The sequence below is a fragment of the Coturnix japonica genome, chromosome 2 (genome assembly GCF_054131305.1).
Source record: "Coturnix japonica strain WE chromosome 2, WE-NBRP24, whole genome shotgun sequence".
Lineage (NCBI taxonomy): Eukaryota > Metazoa > Chordata > Aves > Galliformes > Phasianidae > Coturnix > Coturnix japonica.
In genome coordinates, this window is record NC_140664.1 from 65187864 (window position 1) to 65206966 (window position 19103).

The 19103-nt window shown below is 38.3% G+C and overlaps 1 protein-coding gene across 11 annotated transcripts in view; it reads left to right on the top strand.

The window, feature by feature from the left end:
* NFX1 (nuclear transcription factor, X-box binding 1) overlaps positions 1–19103 on the top strand; it is an 88448-nt gene that overhangs the window by 22494 nt on the left and 46851 nt on the right. For 7 of the 11 annotated variants that reach the window (XR_014943504.1, XR_014943506.1, XM_085540056.1 and 4 more), the window contains 12 exons: positions 33–130; positions 924–954; positions 2496–2578; positions 7607–7715; positions 9466–9585; positions 11106–11185; positions 11587–11817; positions 12114–12187; positions 14268–14369; positions 15255–15296; positions 16882–16980; positions 18606–18672. Coding sequence is in view for 5 of the 11 variants with exons in the window: in XM_085540056.1 (XP_085396182.1) it covers positions 33–130; positions 924–954; positions 2496–2578; positions 7607–7715; positions 9466–9585; positions 11106–11185; positions 11587–11817; positions 12114–12187; positions 14268–14369; positions 15255–15296; positions 16882–16980; positions 18606–18672 (1136 nt within the window). In the remaining 6 variants the exon portion in view is untranslated. Of the gene's footprint in view, positions 1–32; positions 131–923; positions 955–2495; positions 2579–7606; positions 7716–9465; positions 9586–11105; positions 11186–11586; positions 11818–12113; positions 12188–14267; positions 14370–15254; positions 15297–16398; positions 16564–16881; positions 16981–17063; positions 17095–18605; positions 18673–19103 lie in introns of those variants that run through there. The other 4 variants (XR_014943507.1, XR_014943509.1, XR_014943508.1 and 1 more) reach the window with 4 other exon arrangements.

Sequence of the window (19103 nt, forward strand, 5' to 3'; positions counted from 1 at the left end):
TATTTTAATCTTTTTTATTTTAATTTTGATAGAGTTGCTTCATACATGTGAAAGCCTGTGCCATGAAGGAGACTGCAAACCGTGTTCTCAAACATCAAATATTTATTGTAGGTGTGGCTTCAAAAAAAAGGTGAGTGCATAGAACTTGACCAGGAAAACAGGTAGTTGGTATTTTTTTGGTTTTTTTTTTGTTTTTTTTTTTAAGCTCTGGAGAAAACCAAGAGAAAGGTAGTGTTGGAGGAAAAGCTAATTGACATATAGTGATAGACTATAGATCTGTAGAAAATTTTGGTGATATTAATGGTTTCTAGTCTCCTTTCTTTGTACTTGTATGTAATGACAGCATAATCTCACCAGTTGTCATTAGTATACTTTTAAACTAGGCTACTCTGCATAACCATAGCTTTGAAATCTCAGAAATGTTTTATTTTCATGTTGAAGTATTTGATTTGAGTAAAAAAATTTCAGTTATGAGATTAGACTTTCTGTTTAAAAATGTCAGTCTTGTTTTTGTTTGCTTGTTTTTGTTTTAAACATGTGTTCAAAGCCCAAATTTTTACTTTATTAGTACTCTTGAGGAGGGTGTAGTTGTTTTTCTCAATGCAAGTTTCTAGTTTCCTAGGACAAATATGTTCTTATTACTTCACAATGTTATCTGTGTTACTTGAGTTAAGTGAGGAATCATAAACTACAAATTCTTGCTTCAAAATTTCTAGGGTAAAAAGTCAAGTGTTAAAATGTCAAGATTAAAAATATGTAAATTAAAACATGAACTAATGCATAAATTTGAGGATTTTTCCAGCTTTTTCCTTTCTTGTATTCCAAAGAGTTATGTACCTGAAAACTTTTTGTCATATGTAACTAGATACTTTCTAGATGAATAAGTTGCAGTTGTTGCAATATAATTGTTCTCTGTTTCCTAGGAAGTCCCATGTGCTCTACTCAGGAATAAAGGTAGTATTACTTTCTAATTTGTTGAGTATATAATATGAAATAATTTTGAAGTCTTAAAAAATGAAAGCTTATTAGTTTTGGTTTTGATTCAAGATGTTGCCAAATATCTGATTTAATAATAGTCTTCAGTTTCTGACAGTGATTTTGTATGTCTGCTGTATGTTTCTGTCTTGAGTGTTTTTTTCTGTTATGAAATCTCAGAGGGTGGCAGAACTTGAGCTCCTCATATTCTGTTGAATTCTGGTTGTTCAGGATTTTCCTTAGCAATTTGTTCTTTATCATGATATACTCTTTTTCTTTTTTTATTCTCAGTTTTTAGAGAGATTAAATGTATTTTATGTTAAATAAAGCAGATGATGTGTTTACATTTTTAAAGACTTAGAAGTCCTGAAAGCTCTGTGGCCTTCAACCAAAGCAGGAGTCAATCTTTCAATTTTGTCTGTGTATCAAATTAAAGGATTTGATTATAAGATTATTTTGTGAGCATCATTTCATTAGAGTTCTTCCTCAAGAGCGGTCCTGTAAGTTGGATCATGGCAGTATTTAATGGAAAAAGAAATTGCTAGAGCTGCTAAATGTAAATACAGAAAGATGTTGTGGTCCTACTCTGTGTAGGACTGTAGTGTTATCACCCCATAAACACAAAATGGTCAGTCATAGGGCGCATTCTGTTATCTGCTCATCCACAAGATCAGCAGATGAAATCACTTTAGAGAAAGGAACTGAAAGAATGAATGGACGCTTCTAGCCATTCCCACCACTCAATTTATGAAAGAAAGATGGGAGACCTGGAACAGTAGTGAACTGTGCCCTAGAAGTAATCCACTGTAACTGGCTAAACTACTGTTGAAGGAGTTCTCTAAGGCATAGTCTTTGCTGCCTTTGCCTGACTTTTGTGATGGCTGTTGACCCACTAGAAAAGAGAGGATACTTGCTTGGAGAGTTCACGGATATTAACCGTATATACAAAGAATTGGTCATTCTGCTTTAGTCACTGATACTGGGAATAGTTCTTATGCTATTTAGTTGTTAAAACTGAAGAATCTCAATCTAGAGATGTTTTAGTTGATGGATCCCTGTTATACTGAGGTATTCATTTACAAAGTCAATAATGTAGTAGTATGCATTCTAAGTTGAACTTTTAGCTATGAAGACTCAGGAATGCTTAAGAGCTCAGAACTAGCTGTTCACATTGCTTGTGGATAGTAGTAAGTGCATTTATGGTATAATCAGTGTATCAGGAAATCCTATTTTGTCTATTCTGTTTAAAGTTTATGGTATAAAGAATAATGTGAAAATAAACTGCTCTCCAGAAATCTTCTTGAACAAGGGTTTGTTTAAAGCAAGGCAAATGTTTACCTGGGAAATTAATATGGAAGTGCAACTAATTTACATTTTGTGCACTAACTTCCTATCACTGCTCCTCTCTAGATCAGGCCTTAGAACAGCTTTTGCCTAATATTGTGACTTTAGATTTTATTCTTAGTGTGAGTGAAGAGCGAACCATGACTTATATTGTGATTATTGTATTTTTTTAATAGCTGCTATTACATTTATGTGTGACAAGCGATGCAACAAGAAAAGGTCATGTGGAAGACACAAGTGTAATGAAGTTTGCTGTGTGGTAAGTCCACGTGTGGTTTTATAAACACTGTAAAGAGGTGTTTGTATTTTGTGAAGTTAAGACTTTTGTGCCTGTGCGTTTTGAATCTCTATTTCCAATACAAGTAATGTTCCAAAGGTTTGCGTGTACATTTATTCTGCAGAATTCATTTTATGGGCATTGTAAAAATGTACTTCAGCTTAAATACAATTAAAGGTGGTAGATAATGGCCTCAAGTTGTGCCAGAGGAGTTTCATGTTTGATGTTAGGAAGCTTTTTTTTTCTCCAGAATGAACGATCAAGCAATGCAGCAGGCTGCCCAAGCATGTAGTGGAGTCGCCATCCATGTAGGTGTTCAAGAAACATGTAGATGTGACACTTAAGAACATGGGTATAGTGGTGATAGATGATGATTGGTCTTCATAAACTTAGTTGTCTTTTCCAAACTTAATGATTCTATAATTTTAAAAATCAAAGTAAAGACTCTCTTTCTTGGTTCACTGATTCCAAGGAAATGAGAATGAGTGTGATGTTACTTAGCTGCAGCTTGGATGGCAGTTCCAAGTCCGCAATTGGAATCTTAACGGAGTCAGCTTTAAAAATCCCTTCTGTGATGAAAAGTTGTATGCATCAGTCCTAAGCTATTTTTTTCAGTATTGACAGTTTTTTCCAGGTTTTTTTTTTTTTTTTTTTTTTTCCAGTTTTGACAGTTATAGAATCACAGAATGATTGAGTTTGGAAGGGACCTTTGGAGGTCATCTGGTCTCTGCTCAGGCTGTGCCCTGTAGAGCCACTTGCCCAAGATTATGTCCAGACAGCAGCTGAAAAGTTCCAGGACTGAAGACGTTGGAGGTGCTGTTGGTGCCCGTTGCCTCTTGTCTTGGCACAGGGCATCACTAAAAAGAGCTTTGTTCTTTAGGGACCTGCATAAATTGATAAGGTCCTTCCCAAACATCCTCTTCTCTAGTCTAACAAGTTCCAGCTTTCTTCTCCTTTATTCATAGGATAGATATTCTAGTCTGTTCATGATCTTCTCAATCCTTCTCTGGAATCCCTTGCATATGCCAATGTAACTGTTAATACAGAGCCCAGAACTGGAAATAATACTGCAGGTGCAGCCTAAACAATACTAAATAGAATGGAAGGATCAGCCTCCTATTAAGCCCAGAATACCATTAGATAACCTTGAGGCAAATGCACACTGCGGACTTAGCACAGCTTGGTGTCCATCAAGACCCTCCAGTCCATTTCAGTGAAGCTGCTTTTCTGCTAGGTGGCCCTTTATATTTCCCCTACAGCCTGGGGTTGTTCCCTCTGGAGATGCAAAACTTTTTGCTTCCCTGGAGGGATTATATGAGGTTCCTGTCAGCCCATTTCTTCAGCGTGTTGAGGTCCCTCTGAGACATGACCAGGTATTTCTTTCATTTGAATGTCTGACTGCGACTGTGCATTCCATGTGAAAATTTACAGACATATTTATGTCAACTGAAAATGGAGCAGTAAATACACAAAGAAATCGATGGCTTTTTCTTTTACAGTCTTGAAACCTATTCTCAAATTCCTGAATCAAAATGGACAGCCTGGCTGCATGTTTTTTTTTACTTTCCACAAGACTGTGTTTACCCAGCGCATCAAAATGCATGAAGTTGTTATTTTTCTTAACTTTAGTGTGCCATAGTTTAAGTTTCAATTCAAATGTTTTTATGGTTCGAAACATAGCACAGATACTTTTCACATTGAAATGTATATTTAAGTCATTTAAATAAGTGGTCAAATCCACCAAAAATGGAAGACTCACAGATTTAGCATCTTCAAGTTCCAGCACAAATTTTCCTTTTGATTCCTTAAATGATTAATGTATGGCAAAAGCAGGTGATGACAGTGCCTTTGAATCAGATGCAAGTAATAAAGATGTAAAACAAGCTCACTACTTCATGCAGCCAATAATGGCTTAAGAGGTGTAAAATCTTTACCTAGAGAGATGCTGCTCCCTCAGCTGCTAACCCTTAAATGCAGGTAAGGAGGAGTGGATCCACGCTTCACCCCTTCTAGTCACTCAGGTGCGTTGCTTGCACCTTGAGCTCTGTAGGTTAGCCACTTGCTGCCTAACTACTGGTTCAGGCTATGACCTGCAATTTCACTGCATTCCACTCACCCTTTCACATCATAAACAAATGATTGATCAGGTTGAGGGTAAGCTCCAGCTGTTGTGGTGACCCAAAGTACAATGCACATTGCAATGTGCGTACAGTACCTGTCATAGTATAGGATGTTAAGGCACTGAAGGCTATTGTTGACAGTCTTTTTCTTGTTATGTTGGCCCAGTACTTGATTTTTTGGAAAAAAAAAAATAAAAATGCACCCCTAGAAAAACTAGTAGCTGTTCAGGCTTGCACTTGCTGGTTCCCAGAAGGTCAACAATTTGACCAGCAAGTGTCACTATGTTTCCATAGCAGTGCTGGAGCATATTGGGGTGGTGTTGCTCCTACCGCAGGTCCTGTGAATTTAACAGCTTCATGGGAGGTAGTATGGATGTTTAATAGGTGCAGGGAGGGTTAGATCTGCCCCCCATAATAAGGTGCAGGCCTTGTTTCTGTCTTGAGTCAACACCTCCTCTTGAACTGGGGCATGTCCTGGCCTTTGTTACCGCAACCTTTGGCCTGATACTATGGCTGGATCACTATAATTGGGTACCTAAAGGGAAGGGGGGGGGAGGGGTGTTAATTTGTCACCTGGATTTGATTAATACCCCCCTTTGTGATGAAGATCAGAGTGTCAACTACTATCTCTGCTGGCTATGTATATATTCCGTGCCAAATACAGAAGGGTTTACTGATCCCCTTACCTCCAATAATCTTGTTTGGGAGACAGCGAGTTACATCTTTCTTGTTAGGCCTGCTCCCATTGGATGATATGTTGGTGGCTTTGCTGTCACTTTTAGGGGGAAGTTATCCTCAACATATTCTAGGAATCTCTTTATTTCATACATTCTTTTATATTGTTCTTACAGCAGATAGACAATGACTATCCCCCATGTGGACCAGACCCTGTTAAAGTGAGGCTCTTCCTATGTATCAGCAAAGCGTGTTATCTACTGCTGCTTTAATTCTAGCCTGTAAGCTTTCTGTCTGATGTGTCCCCAGGCACTGCTCCATGCACTCTAGTTGCTCTCTCACATAAGGGGCAATAATCTCTCCTCCTCTTGTCAACCAATCCTTCCTAAAGGATTGCTCCTATAGCCCCTAGTTGCAACATTCTAGTCAGTGGAGCCATACTATTACATCTCCATCATCCCAAGACCAGCCATGCAACTTCACTAAGATCTGTTTAATCATATTTGTTGAGTTCCCAGGAGGGATTTGAGTTATTTATGTAGGTTGCTTGTGTGGAGGTGCTGAGCATGATCATACATCAGCCCTTTTTTTTGTTGATATTGTTAGTCCCTTCCTGTCACATCACCCTATGCCTCTTTCTTGTCACCTCTGTATGTCATTCCCTCACCCATCATTAGTCTGAAGCTTTAATTACGCTGTCAGCCAATATATTAGCAAAAAAATCTTTGCCCTACTTGGTGGGATGGATCCAGTCACTCCCAAGCAGATAGTAGTCTAAAGCCTGGGTTCCATGATGGTCCCAAGGCACAAAACCATGTTGCCAACACCAGTTTTGCAGCCAATTACAGATGTATCTAATTAATGCATTATCCTATTAATTTTGCAGTGCCTTTGACGCAGTCCCATACCATATCCTTATCTCTAAATTGAAGCAACATGGGTTTGAGGGGTGGACTATTATGTGGCTAAGGAACTGGTTGGAAGGTGGCAGCCAGAGGGTTGTGGTAAATGGCTATATGTTTGGGTGAAAGCTGGTAATATGCAGTGTCCCTCAGGGGTCTGTCTTCAGATTGGTATTCTCTATCGTCTTTATCTATGATGCAGATTATGTGATTGAGTGCACCCTTAGCAAGTTTGCTGATGACACTAATACACTATGAATGGCATGCTTAGTGCAACAGAAGGAAGGGATGACGTCTAGAGGGACCTTGACAATCTAATGAGGTTAATCAAAACCAAGTGCGAGGTATTGCACTTAGGTCAGGGCAGTCCCAGGTTATAAATAAAGACTGTGAAGAAATCTTTGAGAGTAGCCCTGTGGAGAACACTTAGGGGTTCTGATAGATGAGCAACTTAATATGTGCCAGCAGTGTGTACTTGCAGCCCAAAAGGCCAACTGTATCCTGGGCTGCATCAAAAGAAGCTCGTCTTGGCAAGGGAAATGGTTGTCATTCTCTACTCTGCTCCTCATGAGGTCCCACCTGGGGTAGTGAGTCTGGGGCTCCCAGCACAGGAAAAATGTGGAGCTTGTGTAGAGGGTCCAGAGAGGTGCCATGAAGATTATCTGAAGGCTGGAGTACTTCTCCTGAGAACACAGGCTGAGGGAGCTTGGCTTGTTTGATCTGGAGAGGAGAAGGCTGCAAGGAAACCTTATTTCAACCTTCCAGGATTTAAAGGGATATGATAAATAGAAAGGAAATAATCTTTTTACACGGGTAGATAATGATAGGACAAAGGGGGAATGGCTTTAAACTAAAGGAAGGGAGATTTAGGTTAGATGTTGGGAAAGTTTTTCACTGAGAGGGTGTTGAGATGCTGGAACAAGGTGCCCAGAGAAGTTGTGGATGCCCTGTCCTCAGGGGTATTAAAGGCCAGTCTGAATGGGGCCCTGGGACCTATTCTGGTGCTCGATCTAGCAGTAGACAACCTTGCCTGTGGCAAGGGGTTAGGGCTAGGTGAACTTTGAGGTACCTTGCATTGTAAGCCATTCTGTGATACCAGATTCAGGACCCTTGTAGGCAGGAAGTCAGTCTAAATTAATAGATCCACCTTGACAGATCAGTGCCTTTGTCACCTGAAGGAGAGAGTTAACCATTAAGATAACTTTTTATTTCTTCCTTGTGGTTTTGCAGTCTCTAGGCTATGACTTCACAGAAGAGAGAAACCTGTTGATTTTAATAGTTTAATTTTGCTTTTCTTTTGCGCCTTCCCACAGGACACGGAGCATAAATGTTCTTTGGTTTGTGGTCGCAAACTCAACTGTGGACTGCATAGATGTGAAGAGCCTTGTCACCGGGGCAGTTGTCAAACATGCTGGCAAACAAGTGTGTACAATAAAGCTTTTTTTTTTTAAAAAACAAAAAAACAAAAAAAAACCGTGATAGGAATGTATTAACTTTAATTAGTCCGTGTTGGACATAGAATTTAATTAGAAACTGAAGGTCTATAGTTTGCTCTTATTGTTTCTGTGATCATAGGATCATCAAATTGCTCAGGTTGGAAAAGACCTTAAAGATCAAGTCCAAGCATGACCTAACCATACTATCCTACCTCTAACAACCCACCCCTAAATCATTTCCCTAAGCGCCACATCTAAATGGTTTTTAACACATTCAGGGATGGTGTCTCAACCACCTCCCTGGAGAGCCTATTCGAGTGCTTAACAACCCTTTCTGTAAAGAAGTTTCTCCTGATATCCAAACTAAACTTACCCTGGTGCAACTTTAGTCCGTTTCCCTTAATTCATGTCACCAGTGAGAAGAGACCAGCCCTGCTCTTGCTGTTATCAATTTTCAGGTATTTGAAGAGAGCAATAAGGTTTCAGCCTCCTCTTCTCCAGGCTAAGCAGCCCCAATTCCTTCAGTTGCTCCTCACAGGGCGTATTCTGCAAGCCCTTCACAAGCCTTGTTGCCCTTCTTTGGACCTGCTCCAGCATCTCAATGTCATTTCTGTACTGAGGTGCCCAAAACAAGACACAGTACTCAAGGTGAAGCCTCACCAGTGCTGAGTGCAGGGGCAGGATGACTTCCCTAGTCCTGATTACCACACCATTCCCCATACAAGCCAGGATACCATTGGCCTTCTTGGCCACCTGGGCACACTGCTGGCTCATGTTCAGTCAAATGTCCGTCAGTACGCCAAGGTCCCTTTCCATCAGGTAGCTTTCCACACACTCCTCCCCAGGCCAGTAGGGTTGCCTAGGGTTGTGATCAAAATGCAGGACCTGACACTTGACCCTATTGGAACTCATACAGTTTACCCTGGCCCATTAATCCAGTCTATCCAGGTCTCTCTGTAGTCCTTTCTACCCTCCAGCAGATCCCTCTCAGTTTGGTGTTGCCTGCAAACTTACTGAGGGTGCGCTCAATCCCCTCATCAAGATTATTAATAAAAATATTAAGCAGAAGCAGCCCCAGTACCAAGCCCTGGGAAAATCAGTTCATAAATGGATTAAGTGGATACTTATGGTGCTAAATGGCATGAAGTATACAGAAGAGATTCTAGGACAAAGTCTACAGAGAGATGCGCTTTTGATAATTTGTCTGAAATTTTCCCAGCACCATGTGCAGGTCTGGGCAAAAGGACGAAATCTGATCACATGCATGAGAGAGTGATAAAAGAATGAAAATTCAAACATTTCTTCTGAATCAGAATAGAGTCAGATATGTAAAGAAAAAAAAACAAGAAGCTGTAGAGAAGATTTCATATGAATGTGAGAGGCAAAATTTGGATGGTACTCTTTTGGAAAAGGAAGTCAAGAAATCTCCCTGTTTTTGAGTCAGTGATGCAACAAGAACAGCTTTCTACTTTACAAGAGCATTACTTCTGCTCTAGTGTAAGATGTTGTCAAAGAACAACTCTATAAAAGCAAGTATATTTGTTATGAAATGATTGTAGTCCGGTTATCTTATAGGAGGTACAGAAGGTGAGGAGTTCACTATTGTGGTTCTTAATATTAAAAAAAAATAAAAAATTAAGAACCCAGAATATAACATCTGCATTTCCTTTTAATATTTCTCTTAGTAGAGAAGTACAAATACAAAGTTCCGTCTCTTTTGTGATTTGGTTTCTCAGGTTTTGATGAATTGACTTGTTACTGTGGAGAATCAGTGATTTACCCCCCTGTTCCTTGTGGCACTCAGCCACCAGAGTGCAAAAAAACATGCACCAGGCCACATGACTGTGATCATCCAGGTAAGTCAAGCTATTCAGTTGAAAAAAAATAATTCAAAACATTGTAAAGCGTACATGGGTCTGTTTGAAAATATATTTACACATTTGTTAGCTATTTTTTGTAGTGATTTAATATAATTTTCAAAATTCTATACTTAAAAACTAACTAAAAATTTGTTGTGAATAACTGTAGTGGTACTTTTAACTCATAAAACAATACATTATTCTTTCTGATCCAGATAGCAATACTTAGACATCATTAATAGTCACAACACATTAAACCGTGAATGTCTGACCTTTTGGCTTGCCTGAGCTGCATTGGATAAAGAGGAATTGTCTTGGGCTGCGTATCCATGAGTTTCTCCAAAAGTAGTGCCTCTTATTTATTTCCATGGAAACTACAGCTGATACAAAGAAAACAGTCACACTTTTTCAAAATAGTCATCACCATTAGCTATGTGTTTTCACCAGCAATGAACAATAGCCTGCATGCAAGCTCATGAAAATCTGTGCTAGTGGAGGCAACCCATTATCACCACTGCTGAAACAAACCACCCAGTGCCCCACTATGCTCACATCCACTTTTTGGTTTCCATAAACATTCAGCAAATGTTGATGAATGTCAGTGGGTGCCATTTTTTCTGCATGGAGGAATTCACTGACACGCCTTTGCTTCATATGCACTTGGATGTCAGACTCCATTTTGTTGGATTGCCCCTCTGCTGCCATCTGTCACATGGAAACTAAGTGTTACAGAATATTGGTGGGAACGATCAGCCTCTTCTGCAATACCACCAGCATCCACCTTTGATGTCATGGGTTGACATAATAAAACAGGAGACATTACTTTTGGAGCAGCCCCCATAAAGCCAAAATTGCCAAATTGCCAAAAAGCAATGGCATGAATAAGGTGTAACTGGGAAGCGAGGGATATTTTTCCTCTGGGAGGGAGGTCTCCCCATGCCCTGATTTTAGTTAACACATTGTTGACATTGCACTGTTAGTTTGATTGTTGTTGAGCAACGAGTGTGTGCCTGGAACCACTCGTGGTGAAGAGCTTCCACCTTCATAGTGGCGAGTGGGCTGCATGCAGCCTGCCAGCCACATGTTGGTCATGCCTGCATTAAATGTTTCGTTTACTTAGAGATAATGTGCTCTACTGAAAGAATAGGACAGTAGTGAATAGTTGGTTTCTGAGTTCCTTAAAATTACACTGACCGAAAACCTGTGCTGTAGCACAGGTTGGACAGATATGCTTTGTTATATTCTGTCTAATAGTGTAATCCCTCTCAGAAGTTATGAATGTTTTCTATTCTCTGCTATTTAGTTTTGAAAATGCAGAAGAATATTCACCTAAAAACCTGCCATTGTAATTTTTAAATGCTATTTTAAAAAACAAATTATCCTTGCATGAAGCATCTTTCCTCTCATAAATTGTGTACTGATGAAATACCAACTCACATGTATTAATTCATAATGTCTCTTTTAAGGTATTTGACTGAAGTATGGTAATAAAACTGTTTTTTAATCTGTGGCTGCAGTGTACCATTCATGCCATAGTGAGGAGAAGTGTCCACCCTGTACCTATCTCACTCAGAAATGGTGTATGGGCAAACATGAAGTAAGTCTTAGTGTTTTTTTATTCTTAATAACGTATAGCTTGAAAATAGTTATTGAAGTTCAGGATATACTTCTATGTTTATGTAACTTAAGGGATAACCATGTGATATGTCAGTTTCTAAGACTGTTGAGTTGTATTTTCAAGGCTTCTTTGAAATTGGAATATATTACTGCAGTTAGTATTTAATATGATTAAATAGGAAAAGTTATTTTTTATGCCATGTGTATTCCTACTGATATTAATGGATTATGACGTAAAGAACACAGTCTTTGTCCTGGTATGTAGTATTACATTTCTTGTGTGAATAATGCCAAATAAAGGTGTGAACAATAGAAATGCTTTGAGTTTTGCTGTTATGATTATTGATTTTCTTTTGTCATCTGTCTTCTCCCCTGTTTCAGCTGCGAAGCAATATTCCCTGTCATCTCACTGACATTTCCTGTGGACTTCGCTGCAATCAAATGCTAAAGTGTGGAATGCACAGATGTAAAAGAATCTGTCATAAAGGGGAATGTCTTATAGATGAGGAGTGTAAACAGCCATGTGTTATTCCAAGACTTTATTGTAATCATCCCTGTATGGCTCCGTGTCATCCTTCTTCATCCTGCCCAACAACATCCTGCGGTGCAAAGGTGAGATGCTCACTGAAAATTAACTGCAAATTCACTAGCAAGTAGTATAATTTAACTACCAGTCAAAAACAATAGTTTTAAAAAGTGACATTTAATAGCACAGATGTTATGCTGTCAATAGAAGCTTAAAATATCGAATGATGGGGTGAAGTGTGTTCGTTTTGTTTTTTAATTGTTTATCATTAGTGTAGTCACTATTCCAGTACGAGTGCAATTCACCTCTCTCACTTCCCTCCCTGAACAAAAAAAAAAAAAAGAAAAAGTTTAAACCAACTGTTGTTTGTGTAATGCAACAGGTTGAACTTCAGTGTGAATGTGGAAGAAGAAAGGAGAGTATGATTTGCTCAGAAGCATCTAATACTTATCAGAGGTTTGTACTACAGTAATTCTTTTACTTCTGTTACTGGATCTTTACAGTTTGATTGGATTTCAGTATTGGCAATATATCTCATTCACAAAGTTTTTCACCCTTCTTTAATTCTTATACCTACAGATTCTTTTTTTCCTGTTCCTCTGGGCTTCCATACCAGCCAAGCTGTACTGCATCACATTTCTCTTTTCACTGTCAGTCTGTAACTGTTGGCATGTCACATCTTGAATTTCCCATCTGTGGAATTCTAATTCAGACATCTGAATGTAGGTGATAGAATCTAACAGTCCATGTGCGAGTTACTGTTAAAATTCCCATTAATGTCTGATGGAATCTAGTCACTGCAGATGATGGAGTCTAAAGAGTGATAAAGCTGAAATAGACAGCTAAATTTAGATAGTTGAATAACCTTTTAGATTTTCACTGACTGGTTCTTAATATCTAAATCTGGGTTTACAGTATGCAAGCTGAGTCCTACTTAACTCTTTTTTTCCCCCCAATAAATTGGTCTCTAAATTCAATTTCTAAACTACATTTATTTTTCTTATGTCAGAGGGCAAAGGAAACAAGAATCAAGTTGAACTTTGGAAGTTATGAAGTAGAAGTACCAATATATAGGCAATAGCTTCTTTTTACTCTGTGGCTGTGATTGAGAGGGAATAGAAAAATAATTTGGAGGGTTGAAATACAACAAAAATTGTACTTTAGGTACCAGTTTATAGGAGAGAGCAGACATAGATACTGCTTGTCTTTCAAAGAAAGCTTCCTAATGATTTATTTCAGCTCTGTTATTTGAGAAACTATCCCAGCTTGAGAATGTATTGCTTTTCTTACTGATCAGTGCCCAAAAGTTTTCAGAAGGTGGCTTAGCATCTAGGTAATAGGTTCTTTGTACTGTGAAAATGTGCTAATCAGAAGCATTAAAGAACAATAGTAAGTAGGCATACAGGAATGGTGTGATTTTTATGATTTTTTTTTTCCCACTACTAATACAAGCCAAAAGATTGGCCCAACATGGAATTGGTGTGAGCTTGTTGTTAATGATAAGCTGGATCATAACTGTGTTACAAGATACGTCTTGGAAGCTTGTTATATTTCCACCACTTGAGCCTCAAGCACTCCTGAAATACCTGTACAGGGAAAATGGTGTATTTGAAGTCAGTGAGAGTCTTTGTGTGTATAAGCCAAGTGAATAGGAAGGAAATGAACTACTGGTCAGTTTAAAGCGTTTATATCTCTTTGTTCACACATTTAATTCTCTGACTTGACATTAACTGATATTACCAACAAATTAACCATGTGATGTAACTTCGTCGCAACCTGATAAATTTGAAGTGGGTAGTGTGTCTCAGTGCTACTATTTATAATGTAATATGATTGTCCTTCTTGATGTGTGAATAGTTGTTTTCTGTATGTTGTGTGAAGTGTTTGGAGATTAACATATTATTTTATCTGAGAATTATCAGGAAAGACAGTTTGTTCAGATGATATAATTTTAGATGTGGGATTTCAAGACATATAAGATATGACTCAATTTAAAATGTACAGTATATTTTATTCATAGAAATTTTATCAAGAAAATGAGACTAGAAAGGCTTGCTATTAATGGGAATGATTAAGCTTTATAAAGAAAGCTGTAAGTTTCAATAGGCATTTCATTTGGCTTGCATCATCAATATTTTCTAGGTAAACTTTAAAGTAATTATAAATGTGTAGGTTGTAGTTGCATACAGTTAAAAAAGAATCACGTTCGTGATTCTGTTAAACCTACATGTTCAGGTACAGTTTCAGTATTAAGCGAGTAAGAAGAAAGAGTATTCACACTGTCTAGTTTAGACTTAAAAATGTTGCTCTGAATTATTTCATAAAGAAGCAAGTCTGTTACTTACATAAATGAAAGTAACCTTTTAACCTATGTTAGTAGATAAATATTCTAAAACTAAGTGATTTAGAACTAGATTTCAGATCTGTAGTCTTACAAGGAAGCATGTTTATTTTCTTCTTCTATCTGGATATTTAAATGTTGAGCTTTATATACTATTTGCAAGATCTAATGAAAATGAATATGCTTCTTTTTCAGAATAGCTGCTATATCTATAGCCACTAAGTTAACAGATCTGCAGCTTGGAGATTCAGTGGAAATCAGCAGACTTATTACAAAAAAGGAAATGAAGCAGGCCAGGTAAGGACAGGCTTGTAGAAACATGAAATCCTTGTGAGTACATGAAGAATAGGTGACTTGGAAAATGCATGGTATTATCAGTAGAATCCTGGTTAAAAGACTTACAATGACTTGGCTCTATTTTAATACTGCTGTTAGAATGTTTTAGTATTTTTTATTTGTTTTTGCTTTAATGTAGACTGAACTCTCTATCATTGCTTAGCTTCTTGTTATAATTACATATTGAACATCGTATTGGTTTCAGAGTTTCTGTCATTAGACTCAGAATTGCAGAATGATTGATGTTGGAGGGAACTTCTGGAATTCAACTGGTCCCCACTCCTTGCTCTGGAGTCTAGAAGCAGGGCCTACTAGACACTAGGGACAGAGACTGCTCAGCTGCTCTGGACAACCTGTGCCAGTGCTCAGTCACCTGCACCTATATATATATTTATATTATATATACATACTTGTATTTCTCAATGATCGGAAGGAACTTCATGTGTCTCAGTATGTGCCCAATGTCTCTTGTCTTGGCTCTGAATGCTACTGAAAAGAACCTGAGTCTGTTCTCTTTGCACCTTCCCTTTGAGGGATTTAGATAAATTGTTAAGATCTTTGCCAATCTTCTCTAGACTTAACGATCTCAGTTCTCTCAACATTTCTCAGGTACTGCAGTCCATTCATAATCCTTTTCAGCCCTTTGTTGGACACCCTTTGGTCCTGTGTAAAATCTGTTATATGTATTAAAATCTAATCTGTTATTAGCTCTGTTATCTGATATTATACAGTACGTTACTCTCATATGTTCTTCTTATGTTTAGGCTGTGATAATATGACAGCAAAAGACTAGTTGAAAAGTGTGAGGGGAAGCTGTGAATCTAATTGTTTTTTTTCTTAATTCAGGTTGCAGTGTGATGAAGAATGTTTAGCTCTTCAGAGGAACAGGTGGGCAACAACTTTACTTGCCTTTTTCCAAAAGACTCCAGATTTAGTAAGTTAATGCAGTGTGAAAATGTGAGCCTCCTCTTCTCCAAACTAAACAATCCTAGCTCCCTCAGCTGCTCTTCATAAGGCCTGTGCTCCAGACCCTTCACCAGTTTCTGTGCCCTTCTCAGGACTCGCTCCAGGGCCTTGATGTGTTTCTTGTATTGAGCCCAAAACTGAACACAGTACTCAAGGTGTGTCCTCAGCATGGGTGAATACAGAGGACTGATCACTTAACTTCTGCTGGCAAACCTACTTGTGATACAAGCCAGGATGTCACTGCCCTACCTGGGCACACTGCTGGCTTATGTTCAGGCAAGCATTGACAAATAACTCCAGATCTGTTTCTTCTACATATTTTTCCAAGCCTGTAACATTGTCTGGAGTTGCTGTGGCCAAAGTGCAGGACCCAGCACTTGGTCTTGTTGAATCTCATCTCATTGGCTTCAGCCCAGCAATCCAGCCTGTCCAGATCCCTCTGTAGGGTTAATAACTTGAGGCCATTCCCTCTAGTCCTATTGTTAGTTACATGGGAGAAGAGGCTGATCCCCAGCTCACTGCAGCGTCCTTTCAGGTAGTTGTAGAGAGCGATAGGGTCTCTCCTGAGCCTTCCCTTCTCCAAACTGAACAATCCCAGTTCTCTCAGCCTCTCCTCATATGGCTTTTACTCCAGAACCCTCACCAGCTTTGTTGCCCTTCTCTGGACACACTCCAGGGCTCCGATGTGTTTCTTGTAGTGAGGGTCCCAAAACCAAACACAGTGCTCAGAACTCAAAGTGTGGCCTCCTCAGAGCTTAGTGGTTTGGGGGGAAGGGGGGGACAATGACATCCCTGGACCTTCTGGCTACACTGTTTCTCATACAAGCCAGAATGTCATTAGTCTTCTTGGCCACCAGGGCATACCAATGGCTCATGTTTAGCTGAGTGTCAACCAACAACCCCAGGTCTGTTTCTGCCACACAGACTTCTGGCCACTCTGCTCTAAGCATGTAATATTGCTTGGTGTTGTTGTGGCCAAAGTACAGGACCCGACACTTGATCTTGTTGAACTTCATCCCATTAGCCTCAGCCCATCAATCCAGTCTATCCAGATCCCTCTGAAGTGCCTACCTACACACAGGCAGACTGAGATTTCCTCCCAACTTGATGTCATATGCAAACTTACTATGGATGCACTCAGTGCCCTCATCCAGGTCATCAATAAAGGTACTAAACAAGACTAAACAAGGTACTAAACAAAACAATATTAAGACTTAATATTGACTGCTGGGTAGCACCACCTGTGATCAGTTGCTTGTTGGGTTTTACTCCATTTGCCACAAATAGGGATCTATATTGAGCTATCTGAAATTTAATAGTATAGTATATTGAAGAGTCCTTAACATTAGTATCGAACATATAAAATCTGATATTTTATATGCTGTTTATCTGTACTGGTAACTCACCTCTACTCTCCAGGGAATAAATGTTTCAGGTTGGTTTTATTTTGTTTTGTTCGCTTATGTGTGGTGTTTTTGCCTTTTTTTTTTTTTTTCTCTTGGGTTAGGCGCCTTGCTGATGCCCTTGAAATAGATGGTAATTCTGACCCTTTTAATACTCGTTCTTCTGGACCAAAATATAGTGACCTTTTAAAAGAGGATGCCAGGTATGTGTTTTGATAATGGGTGTCGCAGATAAACATTGTAGAGGGCAAGATGGAAAATTGATCATGATTCTGTTCTCTTTCAGAAACCAAGATACAGATTTTCACTTTCTTACTGTTAAGTATCTTGTATATATTTCCCTCATGTATGCTCTGTTTTTCTTTTGAGTACAATCATCTCATCTAGACTTCACCTTGCTACGTTAAACAAACATTTTTAGTTTTGTGTTTTTCAAATGACTAATGTTTTCCTGTTAGCTATTTTCTACACATTCTGCAGTGTTTAGAATTGACCAGAGTCCTGTCTTATGGTCCAGATGCCTTAAAAAATAGTTGCAGTACTTCTGTATTTAATTTATGAAAGTATTTCTGTTGCTTCATTCTACGGTTTTACTTGCATTTCCTTCTTAGCTGCTTTATATTGGTAAACTGATTCTCAAAGTAAAATAAAGCGCTCAAGCTATTCTTCTCACTGAGTTTTGGCCCTAAGCAAAAGGATTTGATAGTCTTAAATGATTTTGCACACTGGAATATTGAATTTCATTTATCTTGCTATAGTCTGCAATATAAATTAGTTTCTCCCTGAATTAGCAGATCTGAATTTATGTCAGCAGCAAACTTCAAATTGTAGAGCTAAGGCTTCGATGTTTTTTTTATTGATCACTCTTGATGGTCTTTCATCAGTTGGTGAAACATTTGACTTTCCCTCCAGTGTTTATTTCTGGACTCTGGATTTAAGTATGTTCTGAATTGATCAGTTTTTGGTTTTTTTTAGCTACTAATTTTTGTTAGCATTCCTTCCAAAATCTCATGGTGCGCATGCTGACTTTGTTTCATAGCCTAGATGTCTGCAGTGACCCTTGTTTTTAACCATAAACATCAAATCCTACAGTCTGTTTTTTGGAATTCTCTAAGTTATATAATACTTTTCTCAGGATTTCTGGTAACTCCATTCAGTGTCTTACTCATTTGATGAATGGGGACCTGTTATAAAATTTCGAAGGTTTTCCAATAATAGGCTGAGTCCATTTTAGCACTGATACAGTGATTTTGGTAGACAAGCTACTCAGCATTGTCATTTTGCATATTTGCTTGAGACCGCTTGATCCTTTGGTCATACCTTCACTTCAGCAGCTGTAGCTTTGGTTGATGAAATTCAGTCATAATTCACAAAATAATGTTGTCTCACTATGAAGCAGTGCCTTTGAAGAAGTAATTTTATTTATTACTAACTTTGGGGTAGGAAATCCTCAGGTACCCTTTTTCTGTGTGAAGATGATGTGCTAACAAATTTCAACCTTACTCTTGAAGTTAGTTTATCTGCTTATTTAAAAACAGAGTGTAAAGCTCACTCTGACAGATTCTACTCTGACAGTAGAATTTTATGCTGGTTTCCAAGGCTTGAGGGGAAAATAATTTAAGATTTTCATAGTAGTGATGACACAAATGAACACTTTAAAATGCCGACTGAGTTATGTGTAAACCAAAGTGCACTCTAAACTCTTGTATTTGCCTGAGTTAATTGAGATCTTTAATTTTGTTGTTGGTAAAAATAATGTTAAAAAAATAAAGTCATTGCATCTTTGTACATTCAGTTGCCTCATTTACCTAGTATATTGTTCTTGCAGGAAAGATTTAAAATTTGTCAGTGATGTTGAGAAGGAGATGAGAATGCTTGTGGAAGCTGTGAATAAGGTCAGTATTTGGGTGTTCCTTGAGTTATTGAAAGGAGCAGTTTTGTCCAGTTTGGGGGGAATCTGAATAATGTTAATATTAAGCTTTAACACTAGTAGCTAAGAATTAACACTAAATAGTTTTTGACTCTTTGAATGCGTATTTTTAATTATAAACAGAAAAAAGCTTAGGATGCACATTTTGGGGATCACTTCTATTGCAACAAAGTGGTAGTTCTTTGGTTTTTTGTTTTTTGGTTTTTAATTGTGGGGTTTTTGTTTAAATTAAGGTTCAAATAGTGTCAGACTTCAATGCGTCACTGTTAAGGGTTGTGATAACATTTTCATCAATGACCTGGACCCTCAGCATGTTTGCTAATGATATAATGCTGGGAGGAGTTGCTAACACACTGTTAGCCACTGTTAGCAGGCTGTGCTGCATTTCAGTGAGAC